This window comes from Gavia stellata, chromosome 1 (genome assembly GCF_030936135.1).
Source record: "Gavia stellata isolate bGavSte3 chromosome 1, bGavSte3.hap2, whole genome shotgun sequence".
Taxonomy (NCBI): Eukaryota; Metazoa; Chordata; class Aves; order Gaviiformes; family Gaviidae; genus Gavia; species Gavia stellata.
The window spans coordinates 4,740,403-4,767,174 of NC_082594.1; the positions used below are offsets into that span (position 1 = coordinate 4,740,403).

The 26,772-nt window shown below is 43.4% G+C and overlaps 1 protein-coding gene across 3 annotated transcripts in view; it reads right to left on the reverse strand.

The window, feature by feature from the left end:
- The window catches only part of TENM4 (teneurin transmembrane protein 4), a 360,992-nt gene that overhangs the window by 54,410 nt on the left and 279,810 nt on the right, over positions 1 to 26,772 (reverse strand). For all 3 annotated transcript variants that reach the window (XM_059822505.1, XM_059822500.1, XM_059822492.1), the window contains 6 exons: positions 21,567 to 21,828; positions 15,583 to 15,850; positions 13,179 to 13,322; positions 11,908 to 12,157; positions 9,263 to 9,283; positions 1,142 to 1,374 (listed from right to left, as the gene is read on the reverse strand). In XM_059822505.1, coding sequence (XP_059678488.1) covers positions 1,142 to 1,374; positions 9,263 to 9,283; positions 11,908 to 12,157; positions 13,179 to 13,322; positions 15,583 to 15,850; positions 21,567 to 21,828 — 1,178 coding nt within the window. The remainder of the gene's footprint in view (positions 1 to 1,141; positions 1,375 to 9,262; positions 9,284 to 11,907; positions 12,158 to 13,178; positions 13,323 to 15,582; positions 15,851 to 21,566; positions 21,829 to 26,772) is intronic.

The following is a 26,772-nucleotide window of genomic DNA, read 5'->3' on the forward strand; positions in this document are numbered from 1 at the left end:
GAAATAAGTTGTTAAAGGATCCCCAGGTTTTGCTGAGAGGTTGCTTTACAAAGAGGTTGGGATAGGCTTGGAAATTGCCGTGGTGAAGAAGGAGAGAGCTACCGCTCCCAGATGCAAGGAAAAAGGAAACCTGCAGCACATTGATGCCGAAGCCAAGAACCTATAAAGAACTCCTCGCAATCCTAACAGCTGGGCAAGAGGGCATACAAAAGGCAAAAAAGCCACATTTCTAAAAGCATTCCTGCATGGGTGTCCTTCTTGCCCCTCTTCACAAACACCGCAGAAAGTATGTATACCAACGGTGTCTTCCACCTCATCTCTATACCCTCCGTGTGTTTTTTTCTGAGGAGCTGTGGACAGCTGGGAGGAGCGACATCCTCCATATGCAGAGCTTGTTACCTTGAGATTGCCAGACTGAAGTCTTGGCTACACACAGGACTGCATATGTTTGGCTAAACCTGTTTTGAACAATTTAGTTCACAGTCATGAAGGCTGTGTGATGCTTTTATTCTGATTTGACTGTGCATTTATCACACTTAAGCAAGCTAATCAGGAACCAGGTTGTGCTGAATTAGACCATTGCCATATCAAAATTAGCATCCACTCTCCTACAGGATTTAAGTTGGATGCCATGATATATAATGTCAATGTATAAACCTCAATTTACACATTTCTGAGCTGTATGCTGGTTTTGCTGCTATTTTATATATACACCAAAGCTTATAGAGCTTTCTTATTTTTTTAATGCCAAGAAAGCCTCAGTGAACTGAACGTAAGTGAATCCAGTCCAGACTGGGAAGAACCAAACACTGTTATTCGGTAAGGAGGAGTAGTGGCTAAGTGGGTATAAAATTGATAGGTGGATTTATTCTACTGCCCTTTGGACATGTGCCCATCAGTATACCCCTCTGGTTTGGCACTCCTCCCAGCCACCTCAATAACAAGAAGCAGGACTGGTTGAGGGTGAGGCATACCCAGTTATTTCCAGAGGCAAGCCTGTGTTTGTGGGTTGACTGGGGAAGGCTTGCAAAATCTGAGGGCATTTTCTGAACTGGAGAGGAAAGCAGTCTCCAGCATGACTAAACAAGCCCTTTTCAAAAAGACCCCTTTAAAAAAGCCTGTGGAAAAGAAGCAGTCTCACCCCTGGGATTTGTAAGGGTAGCATCAGTGCCTTTGCCTCCATCTCCGCAGCGGGTATCATCGAACGGGAGACACTGATCCCCGGTTCCAGCCAAGACCTCTGAATTCTTCACGATGTCTTTCACTGACGTGGTTGACTTGATTTTATAGATACGTCGGCTGTTGGTGTCGGAGAGGTAGATGGAGCCGGTGATTGGATCTGTGGTCAAGTAATACTTATGAGCTGGGCTGTGGCTGAAAAACAAGGGTATGATGTTATTATTTTTCAGATGATTCGTTTCCTTAAGTCAGCTGGCATTGCAAGCATTTTAGAGAATAAAAATGCACAGGGCAGGCAGACTGGGAAAGTGAAGCAGTGCCGTATTTGACAATGTTAGTACATGGTGTGTTACAGCACAGGATCCTGAGCTATATATGTTACCAGTCACTGTGCCTGGGGTGCTCTCTGGCATGGAGGGCAGCTACCAAAGGAAAGGGCTCGCTGGTCCGAGACAAAATCATGCCAGGAACTACTGTAGGTTGAGTTCCGATGCCTGGGATTGTTTAATTTACTTAATATAGATGTAGTCCTGAAACTGGTGTTAATGCAGTGCCAGAAAGTGAAGGGAAAGCATAGTACACTAGGTGCAGCAAACAAAGCAGAAAATAAAATAAAATCTGCACTCCCAAGAAAAACCCCAGGACAAAAACCCAAAAACAAACCCCCAAGTATAAAACACTTGAAGATATACTCTTGAAGGTCATTGCATCAGGGCTTATCTGGTGCTCCTGCTGACTCCAGCAAAGACCCTAGAGTCCTATCCTGCTCTTGTGGAGACTGGGGGGAGTCCTGCCGCTGAAGTCAGCTGGACCTCAATTAAGAGACAAATAAAATGGTCCTGAAGTGCCACATTTTGCCCTAAGTAAAACACGAACTAGGAGGAGGGCTGAGGATCCCAAATGTCAGTCCCCTGCTAAACCCCGTTCACTCACTTCTTCCTCGAAAACTAGAAAAGGTAGCTGAGAAAATGGGGTGAGCAGATGGAAAGATAATGTTTTTAGCTCCATGACTACAACACTAAATGAGCCCAAGACTGAAGAAATGAATAAGCTAGCGTCCACTTTATGGAAAGCATTCGATGGGATGGGCCAGAAAAACAACCAGATGAGTTTAGACACAATTTAAAAAAATTGTCTTTCAAGGGTTCTAGCTATAGTTTAATATAGATATTAAACTTATTAACTTATTTTATTAAAATTAAGTGTTTACTACTAGTGTATATTGAGCTGCATCTCTTCTAAGCTTGAAACCAACAGATTAAACTTGTATGATCTGCTGCCTGAACACAGGCCTCCGTCCTTCTAAGAAAGGCTAAGCAGTAATTAGAACAAGTATGAAAAAGTCTCTACTTTTCTCCAGAACACCTTCAAGCTGCCCAAACTCATCATGTCCCAAGAATTCATAATAAATGTATGGGCCATAGTTCACAATTTTGCACTTAGTGGAATTGTTCCAGGAGAAGCTGGCTAGAAACCTGAGTGTCGATCACAGTTGACCGTACCCCTCATAATAAGAAATTTCCTCTCTCTTTCAACCTTTATGTTAGGAAAATTAACCCCTCTTCAGACACATAAAAACTACTGAATTATTCTCTGCTTAAAAAAGCTCTAATTTGGTTCTTCATTCAAATTACTTAACACTTTGGGAAAAAAAAAGCTTTCTGATTTATTCTGGAATATCCCTTGTGATTTATCCTATTAAAGTCTGGACAGATTTCATCTCCACAAATGACACTGATTCTTGCTAAATAAAATGCTCTGACCTTCAAGACAGCTCCAGCCTGACAGTTCAGTCTCCATCTGTATTCCCTTCCAATGACAGCAGGCTGGTAGGGTATTATTTCATTTACCTGCATGTCACTCACACTAAGGAAGTGGCTTCAACCCTGGTGGAAGAAGTTCCCTGTCAGAATCCATCATCCATTTCGATCAGGGCCTTGCATTTTACCCTGACTGTCCTAACAAAGCCCAGCTGAATGTCAGTTAGCTTTTGAGCTGTTCATAATCTCTATTTTGCATGGGAGGTGGACAAGAGGAGGATATTTTTAATGGCATTTTGCAATTCTTTAGCATCTTCGCCTGGAAAGCACAGATAGCTTTCACTGAGTCTTACAGCAGATGGGCAGAGGCAAATGTCTTCCCCAAAGATGGAGAAAAATGGTGGCAGAACAGGAGGTTCCTGCTCCCCTCTCCAGCACTATCATTGGAATTGATTTTTGGATTTCATAGCCTTGCTGTGGTGGATCTTATTGTTGATTACAACCTTCAGTGGAAGAGAGAGATCTTAAACTATTTTCTAATCACATCTCCTGTGTGGAATGGACACTGAACCAAATGCTGGTTACTTTTAACCACGGATCAGAGAACCAGGTAAAAGCAAAACATTCATCCAGCAGAAAAGCTGAATGGTACTTCCCACCTAAATTGACTAAGTTAAAAAACTGTTATACTAAGGTAATACTTTGAGTAGCTGCTGGTAACCCAAGTTTAGTTTTATTGATGAGGTCCTGAATACGGATGCCGCAAAAAAGTAGGGGTGAGTCCAAAGTTCACAATCATTAAAAAATTAGCTCGGACTGTTTAAACTTTTAATCCTCTACATAGCTGGATGCCACAGAGGCACACACCTTTACCACCAAATGTACTTTGGAAGATGTAGAGGTAGAGACTTATGTTGGTTAAACTACCTATGGGACGGTAATAGTCCTGGGTCACTTAAAATCTTGGGTCACTTGGGTCTGGATTTCACCTGGTGAGCTGGTAGTGAAACTCTCCTAAGACATACAATTACATTTCTAAATCTAATGTTATTAATGGTATGGGCAGCCCAAATACATGCTGCATGGCTCTGTGTGAGTGATAGGAATTGCTGGTTCATTTTTATTGGCTAGACTTCTTAAGCGTGGCTTATCATGGTCTCCTACACCCTGCTCCACGCACAGGGCTTTAGTCCCCTTGCCCCCATGGCTTAGGGAATGGAGTATTTCACTTGGGATGCTTTGGAGCAAGGATGGCAAAACACAAACTGTTAGAAATGGGCAAGCTGGTATTTACCCCCCTCGTTTCTGCCAACAGTTTTCTCCACTGTACAGGGAAGGTGTCACGCTCTGCCCTTGCACAAATTGCATAGCCTTATACACTGGAGCTTTTGTTTAACACTTTGAGATCCTTCAGGATGACACATGCTAAATAAACATACGTTAGTAATGTAAAAGTTCCCAAACTGCTTCCCTTCATCTGTGATAATGCATAAGCACTGGAGCCAGGAACACTGGGGCTTTGCTTTTTCTTTAAAGCCACAATCAATAGGCAAATCCAAGTGGCCAATTGGACTGAACTGAACTGAACAACAGCTGAAATAAATGCGCCTGGGGCGAAGCAGTGATTTTTTTTTTTTTTCTTTCATCCTCTCTCATTGCTTAATTATATTACAGACCAAAACAAAAGACAGGACTTTTTGCTATTCAGAAGACTTCATCAGTTACATTATTTGTGGTCTTAGAATATTTATCCCCCATATTGACACTGCCACTGCTAGAAAATGCTGTGGGTAAAGAGCTGATTTCCCATTCAGATTATTCCGTTTGCTATAAAAGTTTTTTAGAAGAAACCCTGCGCACTGCATTGGTATTTTAAGTCCCTGAAGCAACAAACCAAAGTTGCAGGGATGGGGTGGGCTGGTCCCTAGCCAAGAACAGACACTTTAGTGGGTATTAGTGGGCACGATGATGTAGTCGCTGGGAATGAGGACAGTTTCATAAGCAGAAGTTATGCAGGCCAAAGTGAAATGGAGGTGATAGCGCTTCCTTGTATGCTTGTGATACAGTGATGCGCTGGGAAAGCACAGGGAAACCTTCCAAGTTCACAGTGATCTCAGCTGTTTGGGCTTGCATATAGGCTCTCCCATACACCTGCCTTGTCCCTTTCCTTTTTTCATTCTCGTTATTTGGACAGGATAGTGCCAGCACCATTTGGGGAGCTCTGCAGATATGTTAAGAGATTCAAACTCCATTTCGAAGTGCCTGTGCTTTACGTGACACCTTACACAGAGGCATAAGGAAGGAAAGTGATAAAAAGTTGGGTGAATAAGCAGACAGGCGGCACTCATGTGGATTGCTTTGGCTGGAAAGCTGCCCTGCAGAAAAGGACCTGGGGGTGTTGGTCTACAACCGGCTGAAGATGAGCCAGCAGTGTGCCCAGGTGGCCAAGAAGGCCAACAGCATCCTGGCTTGTATCAGAAATGGTGTGGCCAGCAGGAGTAGGGAGGGGATCGTGCCTCTGTACTCGGCGCTGGTGAGGCCGCACCTCGAATGCTGTGTTCAGTTTTGGGCCCCTCACTACAAGAAGGACATTGAGGTGCTGGAGTGTGTCCAGAGAAGGGCGACGAAGCTGGTGAGGGGTCTGGAGCACAAGTCTGATGAGGAGCGGCTGAGGGAGCTGGGGTTGTTCAGTCTGGAGAAGAGGAGGCTGAGGGGAGACCTCATCGCTCTCTACAACTGCCTGAAAGGGGGTTGTGGTGAGGTGGGTGTTGGTCTCTTCTCCCAAGTGACGAGTGACAGGACAAGAGGAAAAGGCCTCAAGTTGTGCCAGGGGAGGTTTAGGCTGGATATTAGGAAAAATTTCTTTACTGAGAGAGTGGTGACACACTGGAATAAACTGCCCAGGGAAGTGGTGGAGTCACCATCCCTGGAGGTGTTCAAGGAACGTGTGGACGTGGCATTGTGGGACATGGTTTAATGGGCATGGTGGGGTTTTTTGGTTGATGGTTGGACTTGATCTTACAGGTCTTTTCCAGCCTTAATGATTCTGTGATTCTGTGTAGCACTATAATTGATGCACAGGCTTTAAGCAAAGGTTGATATTATCCCCTTGGGCCCAGAGCCCATGTTTTGGAGGAGTCTGAGGAAGGAACCTTCTGCTCCGGAGTGGAAGCCAGGCTCTAAGGAATAAAGATGAGAAAAGGGAGATGGTTGCTGGTTTCAGCAGGTTGCCTACAGTGAGTCAGCACAGCAGACTGCACCTTGTTATTGGCTTCTGTTCAAAGCCAGGGGATTTATTTCACCAAGCTTTAGATGGTTACGAGGTGGGTGCTTACATCTGAACTGTCTGCCTTAACTCCCTTTATAGGCAGTGCAGAGAAAGAGCATCTTTTCGGCTATGATTTGTCTAACTTATTTTCAACATTTATCTTACAAGATGAGCTATGTCTTAGTTTCTCAAACGCAAGGGCATCTACCACCTCCTCTAAAGGACAACTTCTGTTAACGGTAACAGTACGGCTCTGGCTCCCACTGTGGTCAACAGACGGGAGCAGTCACAACACCAAAGTTAGTTACCCATAACAGCTGATCTGAATAAACCCCTGGGGCTTCTTTGGATCTGATGTCTCTGTTTAAGGACATGAAAACACCTCTGTAAAACTTTCTGTGCTAGCTGCCCTCTTCCCCTCTGAGCCTCGCTGGCCACATGCATTTGCTGGTGACTAAAGAACTACCGAATTCCTGCAGCCAAGCGTTTTTTGTTCGGCGGGGCTGTGTTTCCATGGCTCCATGCTAAGCACCCTGCAGCTCACAAACAGAGGATTTTATTATAGCTAGTGTGAGGTACTGGTCTTTTCTTTCCTTGGGTGACATTCAATAGATTAATACATAAGGAGGCCACACAGTGCAGTGAGCTGAATTTACACTTGGCCTTTTAGTGTTTTCAGTTTGCGTGCGATGCCCAAAGCTCTTCTAGTGTCACAGGCTGGATAATAAAACTTCATAGCAATGCCATAAGCCAACCCAGCGACTGGAAGGGACTTTTGATCTGATCCTAGGGCAGTTTTTTGAGATACCTCTCTTTGCCGCTAATTGTAGATTTGTCTCTCTAAGGTATGAATGGAAACAAGAAAGGAAGAATATATTTAAGTGTGGCCTCTTTTTGCATATTTGCAAGACAGAAATGCCTCACTGCCCTCCATGTTCTTGCAGAGAAAAGATAATGATAATTAAATGCAAATTATTATTGTCATGCTTGGAAAAAATCATTAGCTTCTATAGGCCCATCAAAACAGGTCCATACACAGACATACTGGAGTAAGTTCCTATTAATCTATTTCTGAATGACAGATGGGTGTAAACTTGGGAGGCGTCACAATTTGGTGATGCTTTTTGGCTTAGCTAACATCCCTCATGTTGACACACAGCCGTTTTGGCTGTTGCAGAGTTACACCTTGGCTACCTATGCTGTGCTGTAGAGCCACGCCTCTTAGTTGGTAGCTCCAGAACCTCTGGAGATCAAGCTCACCACAGGCTACGTAGTCAGGAGGAAACCTTTCCCCTGAAGTGGGGAAGCTTTTGCATATGGGTTGCAGCTTTTCCAAACCACTTAGATTCAGTCCTGTGGATCTCACCCTTTGCAGCTGTTGTCTGTCAACAGTGTCAAGCTTAGGACCTTCTGGAGCTCAAAGCACTGGAGCTTTAGCTAAGACTACACCCACTCATTTCCCCGTGGCTCAGGAACAAAGAGGCTTCCTAACAAGAAGTATTATGGCAAATGACACAGAACAGACACTAACTCACATGGATGACTCCCTTAATGTGGTCACAGATGGGAACATTTGATCTAGAGCTTCTCACCTCCTTCTCCTCCCTCACTGGTCCCATTTGGACTGCACTGAAGCAGGCATTTTTTAGCATTCTTTCATTTCATTTCTTAGTTTTTAGGAATTGCCTAAAGGCTGAAGCCCTGCCAACTTTGTCAGGCTCTGGTGGCATCTGCAGCATTTGTGGCCAGTCCATATATCTTCACTCAGTTATTGCCTTCATATATAAAAACTCTTCTTGTAACAGGTATTCAGCTGCTGGCCTTCATTGACAAAGCAGGTGCACTTTAGTGGCTGTGTATTTCTAGGGAATTAAGGATACAACCTGGCTGTTCCAAAGAGAAATGAGTTTTTCTATTGCCTTCAAACGATGTGAAACAGGAGCCGGGGGGCTGGAACTCAGCCTGATGAAGATACTGCAGAGGTCTTGTGTACCAACCTCCCAGCCCTGCTAATAGATGCTTTGGGCCAGTCCATTATACTGTGGAAGCTCAGCCCTTCATTAACGTTCTGGCAATAAGACAAAAAACCAGTTTCTACTCCATTGCGTTTCCAGGCATGCAGATAAAATGAACATTTCTAGTTTTGCACAGCCTCTATGAAGTCAAAGAAACAGTAAATAAAAAGCACGTAGCAAGAAAAATCCCCAATCCCAAATGCGAAAAGAAAACCAAACAAAAATATCCCAACTCCACAGTCTAAGCTTCTAATTTAGAAAGCAACCGGGGAGAAGGATGGGAAACTTGTCAGAGCCAGAGAAGTCCTTGCAAACACAGACAGTGACAGGAGGTTGACATCTTCCTGAATGCAACTGATTGGATCAAACTCACTGAAACTCCAGTGAACCCAAATGACAAATACTCTTAGTGACAAAGCTCCAATTTAGGAGTCTCTCTTTCATCTTGTTTTCTTGTCATTACTCTCGCTCTTTTTTATCGCATTTCCTGGCTAAGGTTCTGAGTTGCACTACCTCCCATCTGAGCCTGACATACTTTCACATAATGTGAAGGCTCTCTATGAAGAGCTCAGGCTGACGAAGAATTACAAAACTTACTTCCCTCGGTGGGTGATGCTGGGCTACATCTGCCCCTTCTTTAGGCCTGTTGCACTCCCCAAAACTCAAAAGGAAGACATTTCACCGTATGAGATTTATTTTTCCATCACAGCTATTCCAGTGACCTGTAGCCTGATGGTGCCTCCACTTTGCTTTCTTGGTTAATTCCCACCCACTTTTCCTTCCACCCTCCTCCTCTTGCTACCCTGCTTCTCGTGTCCATACTTCCCCTGTCTACAGCTACAACAGCTCATGCAGAAGTCTGTGCGACTCTGCTCTGTGATTAATAGCTCCCAGTTCTGATGACTGATTGCCTACGCCAGTTTTAATCATGCCAGCTTCATTTGCTATTGAATCATCTGGAAATGGCACTTGTGGCTCACTGTGTAACAACATGCAACAAGACAGGGAGCGGCATAAGAATTCTCCACTGGTTGGCTTACCTATGTCTGAAATCTTTATTTCTGACAGAAGACAGGAAAGCAGGGAATAGAAGAAAGAATGAGGTGTTAGCAGCTCAGTTCGATGCATTATTAGCAGATTGAAAACTTGACAGTAACCGTATCATACAATGCAATAATAAATAAAGACTTAAGCTGGAATGACACTGATATATTTTATATTGGATATTACTTGGCAGTGAGCTCACTTATGTACCGCTGTGTATCACAAAGGAAGTGTGATCTCACCTGCTTGGAGTTATTCACTTATGCAGGAGATAGGACCAGGCAGACTTAATCATTCAGAGCAGTACTGAGGTAACTATACGGAGATGCAGATATCTTTACAGTTTTTTTCACTCTCAGTCAAAGCAAAACCTTGTGATTTACAAAGGTAACTTAACAGTTGCATGATTATAGGTGGCAGTTCATTGCCATAACCTCGTGAACTCTAGCCCAGGGGACTGAAATTATGCTGAGCTGGTCATTTTTCATGGGTCTAGTTACATACCCAGCTGCAGTTGTCTGCGACCCACAATGCATTTGCTTTCCTCTCCGCAACAGAACACTCCACTCAAAAGACGCCCTCCCAAACAAAACCCAAAAGCCAAATAGTGAGGGTGTTAATCTCCAAGGAGATGCCGATTTGAGAAGACACAGGCAAACTCCATTTAGTCCAAAAGCAACGGCTTTCCTCCATAGCTTTTAGCCAGCCTGCATCTGAACCCACTTACTTTATAGCACACCAGAGTGAAGAAATGTTTATTAGATCCAGTAACCTAAGTGTTTGCACAGATGAAGCACCAATCGTTCCAGCAGATTTAACTCTGGAGTAAATTTAACTCTATGGCTCTACACAAAAGCCAGCAAGACTACTCTGTCAAGGCTTCCAATTTTCTCTTTTCTAATCAGGAAATACTCTGCAAAACCTCCACTGGTCTGGTATTTCCACTGACAATGAGACAGGGATCGGGTTTTCACAATTGTCCTTCTGGGAATGAGATATTAATCCCATTTAGTTGCAATGGGATTTGGGCCCCAAATCACCCAGGCTCTTTTGGAAATCTCACCTTTGGCTGTTAAAGTAACTTTCTGGCACTGGAAGAATATTACATTCTTTAACATGGACCAGGGCTGAAGATTTATCCCAGCTTCCCACCTTATAAATGTGAGAGATACTATGTTCTCGTGTATCGTGTAACAGAATAGCAAGAATCAGGTTCTTGCTTATTTACTCAAAAGGTACCCCAGCCCTCCGGGATGTGACTGTAAACATCTCATTGAGGGCTTCCTAACTCAATGACTCCTCCTGATTTCCTTCTCGCCCTGTGAACATACCAAGACAGCTATTCGGTAAGCGCCAGCCTTGAGGTGGCTGTCTGGATTTTTTTTTTCTCATACACCATGATCTACGAGGATGGTTCTGCGTGCCAAATAAGACCTTCAGCAAGGCTGCGTTTGTAAAAGAGGGACTAGTGGGATCTTGCACCAATTCTGCTGCAGATCAGCTCTTTCGGTTTTACCTGTGGCCTTGTGGGGCAGATGGGAATACACAGCCATGCTGCTCTAGTAAGCTGTCCAGTAAGTTTCCACGTGGCGGTCCTTGCAGAAGTGGAGCCTTACTTTTGTCCCCAGCAGCCAGGACATTAAATCTGAGTAGAGCAGGGAGATTCTTACTTTCCAAAAGATTCTCACTTTCAGGCCAGATCTTGAGAGGTAAATGGGAATGTGAACCTTCCTACCATACAAACCTCATGTTGACCTCACAGGACTTTAGGTCAGGTCCTTCAAGCAGAGAAGTCTCATTCACAAACACTGGTTTAACTCTATTGACTTTCCTGGAGTGAGTCTCGTCCAGTCACAGAGTCCAGAATCAGGTCCTGGTGCTTTGAAGTGGGTAATTTTATTTGTTGTGGAAATTTTACATAGGAAAAATATCCACAGTGAGGTCAATTTGAAATTTTGATTCTGTCACAATCTATTTCATTTCCTCAGAACTTGTGACAAATCTATACTTCCTTGTATTTAATGGATGTTCCTTCACAAGCCTCCCTAGTTCTCCTAATATATTTTTTTCCCTTTGATATTTGGGGTTAAAAGGAAACACTTCACTTACTTTCAGATGATCCATCTATACGTTCACCCTGACACTGCTGTTCAGTTGGGAACCAAGGGGGGCTGATACATTTGTCACCAAAATAACAACTAGAAAAACCCAGTCTGTGACTCCCTAGGTGATCATCCTGTCTTAATTATGAATGATTATCTGTCCTGATTAACGTCTACATATCATCATCAGTGCTGTGTCCTTCCAAGTGTAGGCTATCTCAGAGGCTCAGTGTTAATTTTAAGAATTCCCACTGGTCTCTATCTACACCACAAGGCAAGACATCAACACAGTTTGATTTGGCAGCACAGAAATGTGTCAATATTTCCAGTGTGTGATTCAATTCTGGAAGAACTTGTTAGGCCTGTGTTTCTCTGGTGTAAATCAAAGTCAGCAGAGTTGCAGAAGAGGCAATTCTGGACAGCTTTTTTCTGTTTTTCTCTGGGTTTTTTAAGAGGTCTGCTCATTTTCCTTTTGGGTACATAAGGTTTCTGCAGAACTTAAGGGCATAATTGTAATGGCCACATTCAGCACAGTGTACCTCAGCTCCAGTATGTTGGTGACATTCCCAGAGGGAAAGATCCTTCGGATATAGTTGAAATCTCCAACATAAAGACTTCCATCAGACCCACATGTTAGGGCAACAGGAGCCAGGAGTTTGTTCCCATCTGCAAGACCATTGCAGCTTGGACAAGAAATGCTACGTCTGCGACCATTGCCCATAATGCTTCCGATTACAGGCGGCTGCTGGGAAATAAACTGGTTTTCCCCGTTTCCTTTATGCAAGATGCCTAGAGAAAGAAAACAGTAATAAGGAAATTAAAGAGAGACAAGGAAACGGAGACCCAAGGGAACACAAACTGGCATTGCTGGATGCCAGCTGGGGAATCTGTCAAGCGGCAAGGAGGTTTATCATCTTTCATAGTATTGTTTTGTGATGGTTTCAAATGAGGAGCCCCTTATCTGAAGTAAGTATTTTTTATAGACCCATTACATTTCCTGCAGAACAAAAGTACGTAGGGAGAACAAGACTGTCTTTTTACCTTTGAATGAAATACACTTTTCAGAATCCCATGAATTTTCACCTGCCTTTCCTGTCCCTCCTTGCCCTGTAATTTCCAGCCTACCAGGTAAAAAAAGAAATTACATAGCTCATGGAAAGACAAGGGACAGGAATACCATGGTGCATTCTCTAGAGAAATGTTTCACCTGCAAAACTTATGCTCTGCTTATGTTCCCTATAAGTGTAGTGTTTTCAGCAGTGATGTGGGCTGAATTAGATGTTTGTTCCCATACCACTGCTGTCATCTAGAAGGACACACTGCTTCCATCTTTTGAACATGTTCTGATCAGCTTTCAAGCCTCCCTGCTGCAGTTTTGAGCAACCTTCAAGGACTCTTGCACCTTCCATTCTCCCTTATGACCCATGAAGCCTCTCATTTCTGCGAGTACACTTGCACATTGGAGGATGCGTCTGGGTGGATTTACAGTCAGTGGCAGGTCTAATGTGACTAGACTCCCCTTTGTTATTTTAGGAATATTTTCCTTGTTAATCCCCTTCTTTTAAGATACTATGAAGTTAGACTTGCTGACATTCAACTACTTTACAACGGCCAGCTTCTTTTGGATTTATGCACATCATATTGCTTCTAAATGTAGGTTACTAGAAATAATTTTTTAGTAAAATACATGAGAGAGTACATGTGTTGGTCAGGTTTCTTTCCTTTCATTTTCTTGAATTCTTAATGATAAGAAGCAACTGGGCCTTGCAACACTGCACTATTCCTCTGTTATGCGTTACAGTCAACCTACCACTTTGTATGTTGAGGGCATGATGTTTGTCCAGAGACCATCCTCCAAGTTTGGAAGCATCAATTTCATAACCCTGAAGCACAGCGGTCCTCTTCTCCCACAGGATCAAGTCAGGACAGGATTCATACTCATAACCTACTGAAACTATGAACAAGAGAGAAGCAAAAGACCCTCTAGATTAGTAACCCAGAAATGCACAATCAACACACACGGAGTTTCAACTGAGCAGGGTTAAGAGCATTTCTGCAGGCAACTGCCAATTTCATTTAAAATGTCATCATCACAATGCAGAGTCTTAATATTTTTCTCTTTAAAGGCCATCCTTCATTTAAAAAGGTCAACACAGCTGTAGATGTTGGGCAAATGTGCTAAATATTTAAAAGGTACTGTTTTAAAGACATATTTTAAAACAATGGGTATTTGAGAGGGTAAACTCTTAAACGGGAGCATTTTACTGTCATCTACTCTATTTGATCTAAGACTGCATGTCAGGAACTTGCTAAAAATCATGGCCTTTCTTGGAAAGTAGAGACTTATACAAATGAGGCACGGGACAGCGAGTCCCTCAGAGACAGCAGTCTGAGACCAGGTTGACTTGTGGTCATTGTTAATGTCAAAAGGCTACATAGCAAAATGTGGTTTGCTTGCCGTGATGTCTAATCAGAGCCTTTCGGGAGCAACTCTGCTGAACGCATTGGAGTTGCTTAAGAGTACAATGATGTCAGTAGAAGGAAAATCATGTTTTTGACAGAATAATGACTCCTTTATGATTTTCTCAGAAGAAGCAGGACAGGTTTCATTGGTCTGCTTTTCTTCTGCCTTACCTGATCTTTTCAGCGCTAACAGATGAAGCAGAGCAGAACTGCAAGTTCTACACAGCTGAAAAGCAATTACATAGCTCATTTTCTTTTACTAGATAAAAATAAAGGTCTGATCCTACAAGTTTCCCAGCCTCCTTGAAAAGTGCTGAGCACTGAGCGAACACAGGATCCCCCTTCAAATATAGCCTTTTGCAGAATCAGACAGTAGCAAAGAAAGATGTAATTTAGGAAATGAAGGCTTCATTTTTTCCACTGTTCTAGAGGTGGGAATCATTGAAAACCTGAATGCTGATGTCCTCAGACCTGCTTGAGTACTCTGGGGCTGCAGAGCTGCATCATGGAGTGCTCCAGGACCCACTGATCTAGGATCTTAAAGAGCATGTAAACATAGTCTTTCAGGATATGCTACCAAGACACACTTCTCAATGTGGACTCCAAACTGGGTAAGGCTCATCAGGGTGTATCATCCAGCCTGATCAAGGCAGCAGAGCCGGAGTGAGATGAAGGCTCCCATTCTTCCTCCTAGAAAACAAGGCACCCTACAGCTCCTCTAAAGAGACTTATCTTCAGTTGAGCTACGAGGCATCAGTGAACCACCCTTCTTTCAACAAGATCTCTTTTTACCAATTTGGGATCTCCCCATCCTGCTGATATCATTGTCTTGGCAGCCTGAAAGGTCTAGTCTAGACTTTGTCGAAGACCTGTAACTGAATGTCCTCTGATTGTTGATCAGGTGGGAAGTAACCACTGCAGAGCAGCATCACCTCTGCTCACTATATAGTCAAAGTACCCCTTCCCTCCATCATCATGGCACAGGGCTTACGGGGTGAGATCTGGGATGGCAGCAGGAAGAGGAATGAAGTGTGTCTCTGAATACATATCATATCCACAGCACAGCTTCCTGCCCAGCAAGGACTTCACATTCTGCCCCTGCAGAGTGAGTGGCATGGGCTGCAATGTTTGGTGCTGGGGATGTGGCATGTTACAGAATCACAGAATCACTAAGGTTGGAAAAGACCTGTAAGATCATCAAGTCCAACCATGTTGGGTATGCATAGCCTTCCTGTTCTCTGCCTTGCAGCTTCTGACAGTCTTTTGCAGATGTAAATGAGTGCACAAAGTCCAAGAGAGAAGAGCATCATGCCCCAGTTTGGGAGGCATTCCTGAATGGGTAACGAAGGGGAAACTGTAAGATTAGAGCAATCCTGAAGGTCAGGCACAAGGAGGTTGGAGATTAGGATTCAGTTCTAGGGTTTTCTTTCAAAGCAGCGCTGACAGCTTTTGGCTATAGGTGAGAGGTAGCCAAATGCCTCTAGTTCCAGTTCATTCCTTCTGTGTGAATATGATGGTAGCAGCTCAGGATGTATGTGCTGGGCCATGAGCCAGAGAACAGATAAGTATTCACCTGTTGGGGAAATGTGTGCTGTCTGAACCGCTGGGCCCCATCCTCTCCAAGGAAACAGCAGTGAACCAGCAGGGACCATTTTATGTGTTAGCAGTTGGACCATACCGATTTAGGACAAGGTCTGTGTGTTGCCACTTAGCTGCTACTAAAAAGAGACACAAGCCCTGGGGTCACTTACCGAAGGCTTCTGAGAGCCCATACACCTTCTGGCTGTAGACGTCTGTCTTATCCCAGATGAAATAATAGGACAGGTCTGGAGCAGCTGCAAACCACTTTCTGAAGAGGCGTCCCTCGACAGCCACCATGAGGTGGACTTTCATGAGGTTGAAGGGGATGGTGGGGTGGGTCATGCTGATCCTCAGGACTGATTTGTAGCCAGCTGTGCGACTGCTCAGGTAACTCACTTTTATTTTACTACCGGAAACGTTAATCTCCTCCTGTAGAGCCTGTGGAAAAGCAATCCAGGAGGTGTTAAATCAGCAGCGAGCAGACAGGAAAAGGCAGCGAAGCTGTAATTTATCAAACACACCTTTATAAAAGCTCTGGTACACATGTCTGAAAAAGGACACCTAGTAGGCATCAATTATGAAATCGTATATGTAATTTATAGAGTTAGTTGTGGAAGCCAAGGAATGCCCCCCTCTTTCTCAATCTCTGTTACATTGGAGAACAGGAGACCAGAGTATCACATTTAAGTCAGTGTTTACAATGGCACTCACTGCTAAAAGGAGTCCCAGGACCCATGGTGAAAGGAGCTTGCTGTCTGAGATTATTCCAGCCCATCAATTTAGCTTCCATTTTCTGTCTTTTATCTCGGTAGGTTTCTATGGCTGCTAAGTTTTGTCTCCTGGCTTCTTTTTCCCAGTAAAATATCAAGCCCTATTTGGCCTGTATCCTTACGGATGTTCCCCGGCCCCGATTGTAACCTACCATTCTCTCCATGTCATTAGTGAATCCTGCTTCCACCCTCCCTCCTCTGACTTACCCCTCTCTCCTTTGAAACTGCTCCTCTCCTACCTCACCTCTGACCCTCTTTGCCTGATCTACCCCTAGCCTTTTTTTTCCTGTGTCCTGGTCCTCATTTTCTGACCTCATATTTATTCCTACTTATCCTGGTTCTTACTTAAATTCCCTCCCCTCTTACCTGTGTGATGAAGCTCTTGGTCTGACCTACCACCACCAACCCCTTTCTCTTCCACTGCATTCTCCCTTCCCCTCCTTCTCCAAATTCCTCTCTATTCTAGGTGAGTTGCTCCATTTTCTCCTCCAGCGATGCAGTGTGGGTATTTCTGACTGACCGGGACAGTTATATCACAGGTCTCCATTCCAGTACAATACTTCACAAAAGACTGGAGAAACAGCAGGGGAAGTTTTGTCTGCCCCTCTTCTGCTTTGAGAATAGACAAGTCTCAGTAAAGATGGGATTTTCAGCTAATTTACCTGATAAAGTATAACCAGATCTTAAAATTTCTTTTTTTTTTTTTTTTTTAGTTGGAGAAATGCAGGGAAATTTTCTGGAAAGTGATACAATGTACATCCCCAAGACCATGCTGATTCTCCCATGCAAAATACTGATAAAAAAGGGCATTTCTTTCCTAAGTCATAGGAGAAAAAAAAATAGTTGTCACTTCCCAGAAAATTTCATTCTTAGGTAAGCACCCAACACGGACATTTTCAGCACAAGCCGGCAACCTTTCGCAAAGTTTGAAAGATGAAGGTAGAAGCTTAGCAGAGAGCTGGAAAACTTTGGTCTGATAATGGGATGTGTCAGAAGGTCACAGCTGGCACTGTTCTCTCCTGCACCATTTCTGAAATACTTTGGTGTGCTGGACCCTAAATGAGCTGTGAAAATGCTTCCCCAGCAATAATCAGCTTTCATAATATTAAGGGCACGGAGGCTCAAAGGTGGGTGGGTCAAGAGATCCACCCATCAGGAAGGGATCACAGCCATCCTGGTGTCCTCCAAGCTACGTGACTCCTATACTCAACTCCTTCTCTGCAGGTGCAGCAAACTTCCCCGGCATGACAAGTTGTCATCTCTTACAGGTTTTCTGGTTAGCGTTATAAATAACAACAAATCTTGCAATCTGCCCCCTGAAAAGACCTCTTCCACGCTATTATCCAAGGCCCAACACTTTGTCAAGTGATAACTTACAGCCTCTGAGTGTTGCAGCACTTGACAAACGGACACATCCAGAAGTTAAAGCGCAGTTCCACTGTGCTCATAAATATTTACTTTCTCTAACGCAGCCTTTTCAATTTACATATCTCAGTGCTTAGGAGGCTGAAAAATGACAGAACTGGGAAAACCCAGGAATTTTAAAATATATTTTATGAGCTCAGCAACAAGCTGGGCTGGGACCAGGCTCATCCAGAGACCAGCTGAGCCAAGCTGCAGTAAAGGTGGTCCCTTGTATCAAATCTGTCTTCATATGTAACCCCTCTAGGAAAAAGCCAGGCAGAAATAATTGTCATGGAGGTACTATTTGCAATGTCTGGTTCAAATCCCTGTCAGAAATAATTATTTTTCTCTGTCATGATCTGTCTCTGCTGTCTACCATTCCAGAGAAAGGGTCAGCACAGCGGTACCAAGGCACTGAGCAGCACAAGGGGCTGTGTTTAAAGGCGTCTGCTTGAAGAATGGGTTCAAATGGTAATTCAGATTATCTGAAACGCATTTGTAGTTTGTAAGTAGTGCTGAACTGCCAATAAAGCAGGGCATTGTTGGGGGGAGTATAATCCAGTAGGACACTGGTGGGAGAAGAGGGAAAAATAAGCCTTAAAATACTCTGAATGCATCAAAAGTAACGACAGCTGAATTGTGCCCTTATTTCTATTTGATAATTGCTGTTTGGGCCAGATAAATCCATCTGCTGTGTCTGGGGTCCTTGTGAAAGACTAGGGCTCTTAGAGTTTATCACAGCCTGACCAATATAATCTGCTCTTTAAAAGTGGTCCAGCCACCAGGCTGGTCAGGCAGAAGAGATGGTTCTTCAGGCTTACTAGGGATTTTCACAACTTAGCAATTTTCACTGCCGTGTTCCCTTTGCTCCTGGGTGTTGATCTATGCTCGTGTTAGTAGCAATTCTTCCAGTCTTTGCACGAGACACTGTAGAAAATCTTCTTTCTGTGTGCTGGGTTACACATTTCTCTTACAGCTACTCTTCACTCTACCAGCAGGCAAGGCAAGGAACAATCAATCTTTTTCTTAAAATGTGATTCTCAGAAGGAATTTTGAGAAAGGAAGGCATTTAGGGCCTGATTCAGGGACCTTAACATAGGCATCTAGTGCTTTCGAGATGTTCTATGGTATCCAAAACCTCTGCAAGGGGATGACAGATCTGACATGGACCTTGAGATCTCTGTCTTTCTGAAGCTACAGCTGGAGGCTGGAAGGGACACTTCAGGGCATCTTAAATGGCACCAAATCTGTCTTTGGGTACTTGAATCAGACACTTAAAATGTATTATTTGATCTTTTAAACGCATCCAGGTAGAGGATACTGCATTTATTTGTTGGAGCTCATGAGGTTCCTGTCTGCCCACTTGTCAAATTCTCTTTCCCAGCCCTGCCATCCACTTGTCACCTCCTCCCAGCTATGTGCTCACACCTTTTATATTTAACATTTCTCTACTGAGAACTGCGTATAATAAAATGCAGCTGCAGAAACTGACAGCTAGGTTATTTTTTATTTTATGTATATCCAGTATAGGAATGAAAAGTACTTCATTTATGAACTGAAGTACAGTCAGGACTCTGCCATAAAACCAGATTCTCTTGTATACCCCTGCACCACAAACTCTGTTAACCTTCCGCTGTCAATATTTGAGGAGGAATACAGTTTTACAGTTTTTAGCTCAGTCATTTGGCACAGGGGAAAAGTACTGCTCATCATGTATGGGATTCATCTTATCCAAACTTAGGAACCTAAAAGTTAGGAGTCTCCTCTGAACTACTCTTCTAGGTCCCTCCATGGCCAATGGGCAGAGGTAGGCTCTTCAGAAGGTTGCTCTTGCCACGTAAACTTAAGAGTGGGATTCAAGTCCAGTTTAAGGCATCTAAATCCAAACATTAACATACGAGTGTGTGCATGTGAAGCAGGCATGTAAGCATCAATTTTAGTCAGTGGACATCTAACCAATACCATCAGTGGGAACCAGATACCTTCAAGATGGTTAGCTTAATTGATCTGCAGGCTCTGCTCACGGTATTGATCAGATTTCTGTCAGCTTTAATGGGAGCTCGGGCATCTAGCACACATCCAGATGACTGTGCATGAACACCTTATTTAGGTGCCATAATCTCAAAATGAATCCCACTTAGGTCTTAATTAGATTCCATAACTACAGGTGTCTAGTGCAATTTGGGATGTCCAAGTTATCTGTGACATTCACAAGGGGTTGGCAGATATAATGCAGGACACTGATAGTAGGATCATTGTGGATTGGCAGTTGGAGGCCAAGCAGGATATCTGCAGGACATTTCAAATGGCACTAAACATCTATGATGAAGGTGGTGAAACACAGGCACAGGTTGCCCAGAGAGGTTGTAGATGCCCCATCCCTGGAAACATTCACGGTCAGGTTGGACGGGGCTCTGAGCAACCTGATCTACTTGAAGATGTCCCTGCTCATTGCAGGGAGGTTGGATGAGATGTCCTTTAAATGCACCTTCCAACCCAAACCATTCTATGACTCTATGACCTATAGTCAAGAAACTGTATCAAACCATTGCTTATGATCTACATCCCCAGCTGCTTTCACAGTCGATAGATAGACATGCAGTCTTATTGAAGAGGTGTTTTAGAATGTTTTAGTTCCACAGATATAATTAACACAATCTAACGAGTATCCGACCAAATAATGAGTGAGGTTATGATTAGAGTTGCTCTATATAAGATATTTGGCTCTTTCCCAGGCAGCGCTGAACATCATTACCTTTCATGGTGGTTGTTGTTTTAGGAAAAAAGAGACGTGAAAACTGAACCAAGCCTTTGCAGTCTGATGGACTTTACAAGATATGGGACTTATTTAGCAATTATGCTGAGACAAACCTGGTAACAGGATTTGGTCCAGAGGGAAAGGTAAAGAGACCACTAGCTGTATTTGTTGCTGGGTTCAGTACCTGGTGTATTAAAATTAGAAGATATAAAGTGGCTTCTTTCCTTGTTAACGCTACCCCAACCTCAATGGAGTCAAGCAGGAAGCACACAATTTGTCACTACACTTATTATTTCTACCTTGGCAGACTATTACTTGTCACTAAAAGCAATACCCAGGACATGCTGAATGCTGGCATCTAAAACCCAGGGAATAACATGCCCAAGAAAGGAAAGCTTGAATGCTGCTCTATCCATGTGTTTCAACACAGTGAGTATTTTTAAGGAAAATGGATAATTCAGTTGTTTGGACTATTCAGTTTAAAACCCAACTTTCCATTTGGCAAAATACTTTGAATCCACAGCAGGTTGTTACACTACGTTATCTGACTCGCACTTCCTTGAAAAAGGAAAACAGGGAGCAGAAATTAAAAGTAACCCTCCCGCTTTGCTCATCGATCCCAAATGTCAAGAAATGCAATAAAACCCAGGTGCTCTGCAGGCTGGCTGTTTGCCAGCTGTCTGCTGGCTGACTGCACATCTCAGCAGCTTGGTCGAGTGAGGGGTATGCCTTCAAACCTTGAGAAAGTTCACACCCGATACTCCACCACTGAGGTCCATAATGCCCAGTGGGTGAAATTTGCTCGTGAATGGAAGAAAGGCATTAGAGCGTAAGCAGTCCATCAGCCTCGCGCTGGGCATATTGAATGCCAAAGGGCTGCCTGAAGGCTTGTTGCGGGTCACATGAGGGTCCCAGCCCACCTCCTGCGGATGAGAGGTGAAAGCAGAGCAGAGCCAATGTAGATTTTTGCTGTCGGCCACAAGTGCTTTGCCTCCATCTTTCAGCGATAAGTGAAAAAAACCTTCTGGCTAAGTGCGTGCTTGTGAGTGAGTGCTCCTGGCAAACGTCTGAAAAATGGTGCAACAAATGGGGAATGCTTCTTTTTAGCAAAGCAGGGGAATAGAGAAAGACACAGAACAGTTGTGTTTGTGTTGCTCAAAGCAGGCAAAAGAAGCACAGAAAGGAGATGGATTATTTTCTCCTTGGCTCAGGCAATTCATACCTGGATTTCAGGAACGATAGGACCTTTTTCCGAGCAGGAACTTGCAAAAGCTGTCAGAGGAGATGGGGAGACCACAGGGTTGGGCCGGGCGAAGTTACTCAGGTCACAGCTTGGGATCTCATTCTCTTCGTGCCTCATGACTATGGTTTCCATCACAAAGAAGCGATCCCATGGCAGCCACAGCGTGTGCTCCTGGGTGATGAAGGGAGCCCGCTCAAAGTGCAGGATAATGGAGATCCCACCAATGGTAACGAGATCAAAGCTGTTTTAAGAAACGAAATACAAAGTTAGCGCAGGCACCAACGCGTCTGTTTGTAACGATTCCCTAGCCAGGACCCCCAGAAAAATAATCACAAGGAATATCATCACCCACATTTTACAAGCATAAAACCTACAGCCCAAAGAGGCTTTAGTTGAGTAAGAGCAAGTGGCAGAGGCAGGAGTACAAACTCAGCTTCTTTGCATGTTGTCCCCATGTATATTAAAAACATACCCCTCCCTTTTTTTGAGACAAATGTTTATCTTTGTTAGTGCTTTTCTAGTGTTATTTGACCATACACACTAACTTTCTTTTTTTTTTTAAAGTATCATCCAAACGCAGTCACAGATTGGATCAATTCACATGATGAAATAAACTATTTGGAAAGTGGTTTCTCTGACACACCACGGTATAAATTGTCTTGGCATCGCTGCTAACCTGACTAATACCTAACGCAACCCAGGGAACATGTGGAGCCCAGTCATGGACTGAGCCTACTGTACTAGGCACGGGGAAGAAATGAACACCATGCAGGCGGTCTCTGTACCACAGCACTCAGCACATCATAGTCTTTTTTGACTCTTAATCATTTAGAGCAGGGCAGATAACTTACGGCCTGTGGTCTGCAACTTCACCCTACACTACCTCCAGCCAAGTGGCTTTTCTGTCTGCATTAGTGTTGGATATTATGTTGGGCTACCAGGCAGCCCTCCAGAGCTGTATGTAAGGACGTTACCTCAACAAGGAAAATATTCCTCCTCTAAATGTAAAGATGTTGGGATAGGGGTTTGGGTTTTCTCTTAGTTTTGTATTTAAGCTTCACATCTTGTCAGAGATGGAGATTTTATGAAGTACCACAGGATGTATCTACTATATAAAGACTCAAAAAAGAGGTGTTAACTGAGAAAGGAAGGGATTTCAGACGATTTGAAGACCTCTTGGTTTTGCTGCTTTGCTTTTTTTCTCAGTATCTATTCAGTCGCAATGCGAATTGTGCTTCAGCTAAAGAACGTTTTCTCATCCCTGCTTCTCACTTTCGATGCTTGGCGTTAGTGTATGACAGTCTCACACAGATTTTAAGCATGTGAATAGGTTTGCTGGCTTCAGCAGAGCTGCTCATGTGCTTAAGAGTCATGTGCTTAAGCACTTCTCTGTGCATGAGAACCAGGATCTGAAACCATTCTGACAGCCCAAAGCCAGACTTGATGCACCTTGTAATTACAAGCTAAGAAAGAAGCTGAAAAAAGTATTTAAAATTATATTTTAAATTAATTATGAGGCTTTCAGATCAGCTGCAGCAATCCCACAGGAGCAACAATGGGTATGAACTATTTCTAAAAAAAAATCTTTGGCAAGCTATCATTCAGGAGAACCCTTTTTTTTTTTAATGGCCAATAGACTGAGGTGCCATTTAGTAAATAAAATCATGAAAAGAAAGTTATTCAGGAAAGAACATTAAATTGAGTCCATGGGAGGGAGCGGAAAGCATTTTAAAAAGCTAAAGACATATTTATTCTATCACTCAAGTGGGGGCATCACCTTCCCAGACCTAGGAGCTTGGCTTGCGACAGCCTGACGAGTAACTTGCTGGTCCTTGCCAGCAAAGCTGCGCAGCGTTCGTACTTTGATGAGAACATTTGTAACAGTCAATTAGCGTTTGGCAAGCCCTTCAGCTAGGAGGGCGAAGCACTGAAAGGGCACTGAAAGGGGCGATGGGAGGAAAGAAACAAGCATTACAAATGATGCTCAACAAGTTTCTAGGCAAGTGGGAAAGAGGTTTTATTTGGAAACACCTCCGTTTCACTCCTTTGTGAGCAGTTCTTGGCTTCATTGAGCTTGGGTCAAGGATGGTAACCTGCTGAGGGGAAACATCCTTGCCTCTCCTGCATCCCCGAAACAGGATGCAGAAGGGAAAGCACCACCTCCGTGTCAGGCTCCAGCAGCTGTGAAAACAGAGACAGGCGGTATTTTTGCTGTTGTTCATGAAGTTTTTCCCAGAGTCACAGGGCGCAGCTTTGAAGTTACCTTGATGAACTGAACAAAAGCTAAAACCAAAACCAAACAGAAAAACCCAAACTGAAAACACCCTCCTCCCAGCTTCCCTTAGTGAAATTAAATTTAACAAGAGCAAAATCATCTTGGGATTGAAGGAATGAGATAGTTTTATTTCTGGTTTTGCTGCTGATCTCTGATGTCTTTTTTATCACTCTAAAAAAATCATACTTGTTGTACAGTCATATTGTTCTGTTTTTCTTAAAAGGCTCTGGAGAGACAGGGCTATGGATGAAATTCTTTACTTATCCACAAAGCAGGCTCAACAAAAAACCCACAGAAAAGTGTAATCCTTTCTCATTTCTTTGCTCTGAAAGTCCATGTATTTGCTTTTTCTGAGAGAGCCACGCCAAAGTTGCTGAATGTGATGGCAGGTACATGATACCAAAAAAATTTGGAGACTTTCCTGTTGTTTTATTAACACCGTGCCCACAACCATGGGATACTGAGGACTTACAGTCTCTATAAACTACCAGTTTGATCAAATTTATAGCTTTATTTAAAAATGTGGTTTATAATCCAGTAGTGATACTTTGATCCATCTATTAACTTTGCTTTGTAGAGAAATGCGTACAATAGAGTGGTTTCAGAGCTGTCATTTTATCTTCATGCCTTCTTATCTGAAAAAAAAAACCTGCGTCACAATAATTAGGCTAAAACCACATGGAAGCCTTGAAGTTATCAAAGAGTTTTGCTCAGACTAAGTAATGCGACTTAACTAGGACCAGGAATATCACTATTAGAGGCTGTATCTGAGTACTGTAATAGGAGTGAAACCGACTTGCAGAGACCTGGAATACAGCCAACCCACTTACAGGGGTGAAAAATTCAGTTCACTGTAATTTTAAAACTGAAATTTCACTTACGATACTCATTTTGAAACTTGGTCATGCCAAAAAAAAATACAACAAACCAAACTCAAAGCAACAAAATCAGCTTAGGAACCAATCTAGCTAAACTGATGCAATTCTGTCTTTAAACTCCCTTACTTTAAAAACACAGTTATTGCCCCGCTATCAGTAAACTGATTTGCTAAATCAATTTCAGGCAACTCAGTGCACATTTTCAAAAATATATATTCCTACGGTGAATATGCCAAATAATAAAGCCAATGAGTTTTATGCAGTTATCTCATAACCCCTGAAACAAGGTAACTGCTTGCATGCGGGTCCCATTTTTCCTCCAAACCAGAATGACACCGAAGATGGTCCAGATGACCCCATATGACTGCTGTGGACTGGGAATGCATGCAGTCTGCTACTGTAGGTCAGTAGAAGCTACTTCTTGTTAAGAGCATCAACTTCTTAAAACAAAGTGACTCAATCACATGAAAACTGCACTGTGAAAAAGCTGATGAGAGTCATGCTTTATTCAGAAAATTACTGAAAACCGTCAAAACACATAATAGAAACGGTAATAGCAATAATGCTTTACATGATTTTGAAAGTACTTTACAAACAGTATTTAATAAATGCTATACCAATCAGTAAGGAAGGTGAGTAAATGTTATCTCCCTGTCACAGGCTGGTTGGCTGGCCTGGGAAAGTTAAGAGATGCATCTAATGCTACCCGCTAAATCAGCAGCGAGACTAGGATTAGAAATAAGGGATGCCTGACATTATTTTCTGCCCTGACAATTTTAGTCTGAAAGCTCTAAAATACTTCAAGGCAATTTTTAGAAGACCTCACCACTGAGGAAGTCACTGGATTCTGGTGTTCTTTAAAAGAAGGGCTTTCACTTGTCCGTTTATTACCTCCAGAGTACACAGACGCACTGCTGTGCCCATTCATTTGAGAAAATATCTGCATGTATGCCTCAGCCAATTTTGGAAGGTATTTTTATGACTCAAGAGACTCAGCAATGCAACTGGACAATTTGTTGAATGTCGGTCATGCACCAGACCTGCACGGGGTTTCTGCAGAAGCAGACTGATTTGCGGGGAAGGAGAAGAAAGTGAAATCGGAAGAGCTGACCCCACGCAGTCTGGGGTTAGACTGACCACCAGCAGCTGCCGACAGAAATCCCAGCTTCAGGATGAATCCCACTTGGTTACAGATTCCCTTGTCTGAGACAGATGATCTCTGTCATTTTTATCATTTGGAGCTGAATATCTGTTGGGGGCTGAGTCAGCAAACTGCAGCACTGAGCTCCTTGAAACTAATTTAACTTCTGGAGGCTGGCAGCCAGCCCCGAGGAACCAGCAGTCCGCTCAAGATTGGTGGAGTACAGCGATGCTCCAGCTGCGTTGCGTTCTGCCCTGGGTCCCCTGCGCAGCTGGAGGTTGGGAAGGACATGGTGTGGAAGGAGCATCCCTGGCTTGAACTGCCAGCAGAAGTAGGTGCAGTTTAAGGTAAAGCCCCTCTGTGCTAGGTACAGTGCAATCGCAAAGCAAAGAGATGGTCCCTTCCTCGAAGTACTTGTAATCCACATGAAAGGTTACACATAGTAGTTGGGTATTGTATATAGGACAAGGAAACAGATGAAAAAAAGGTTATGGCAGGCATTATTGCCCAGGAATTTTGCAGGCATATTTATCTGTTCTAATAGACACAGATTTTGTGCTGGTCTATACACAGCAATCTGATCTGGGGAGTGCAGTTTGGATCTCACTTTCACACAGAGCAGGTTCAGCAAGGTTGACAGAGATACTCATAGCATAAATGTGCAAGACTTTCTCCTTTTTGCAATAATGCCTAAGCTAAAGGCAATACAAAGGCACCAGCTCCAGAGTCATCCTTTTCCAAAAGAGACTGCTAGTTTTCCTGGGATGCCTCTTTATTATCCAGATTTTATTGTCATGTTATCTAAGAGGTGGAGCATCACTTGGAAAGCCTCCTAGTCACCACCGGTGTTACAGTAGGTGCAAACCCTCCTGAACATGAACAAAGCAGCAA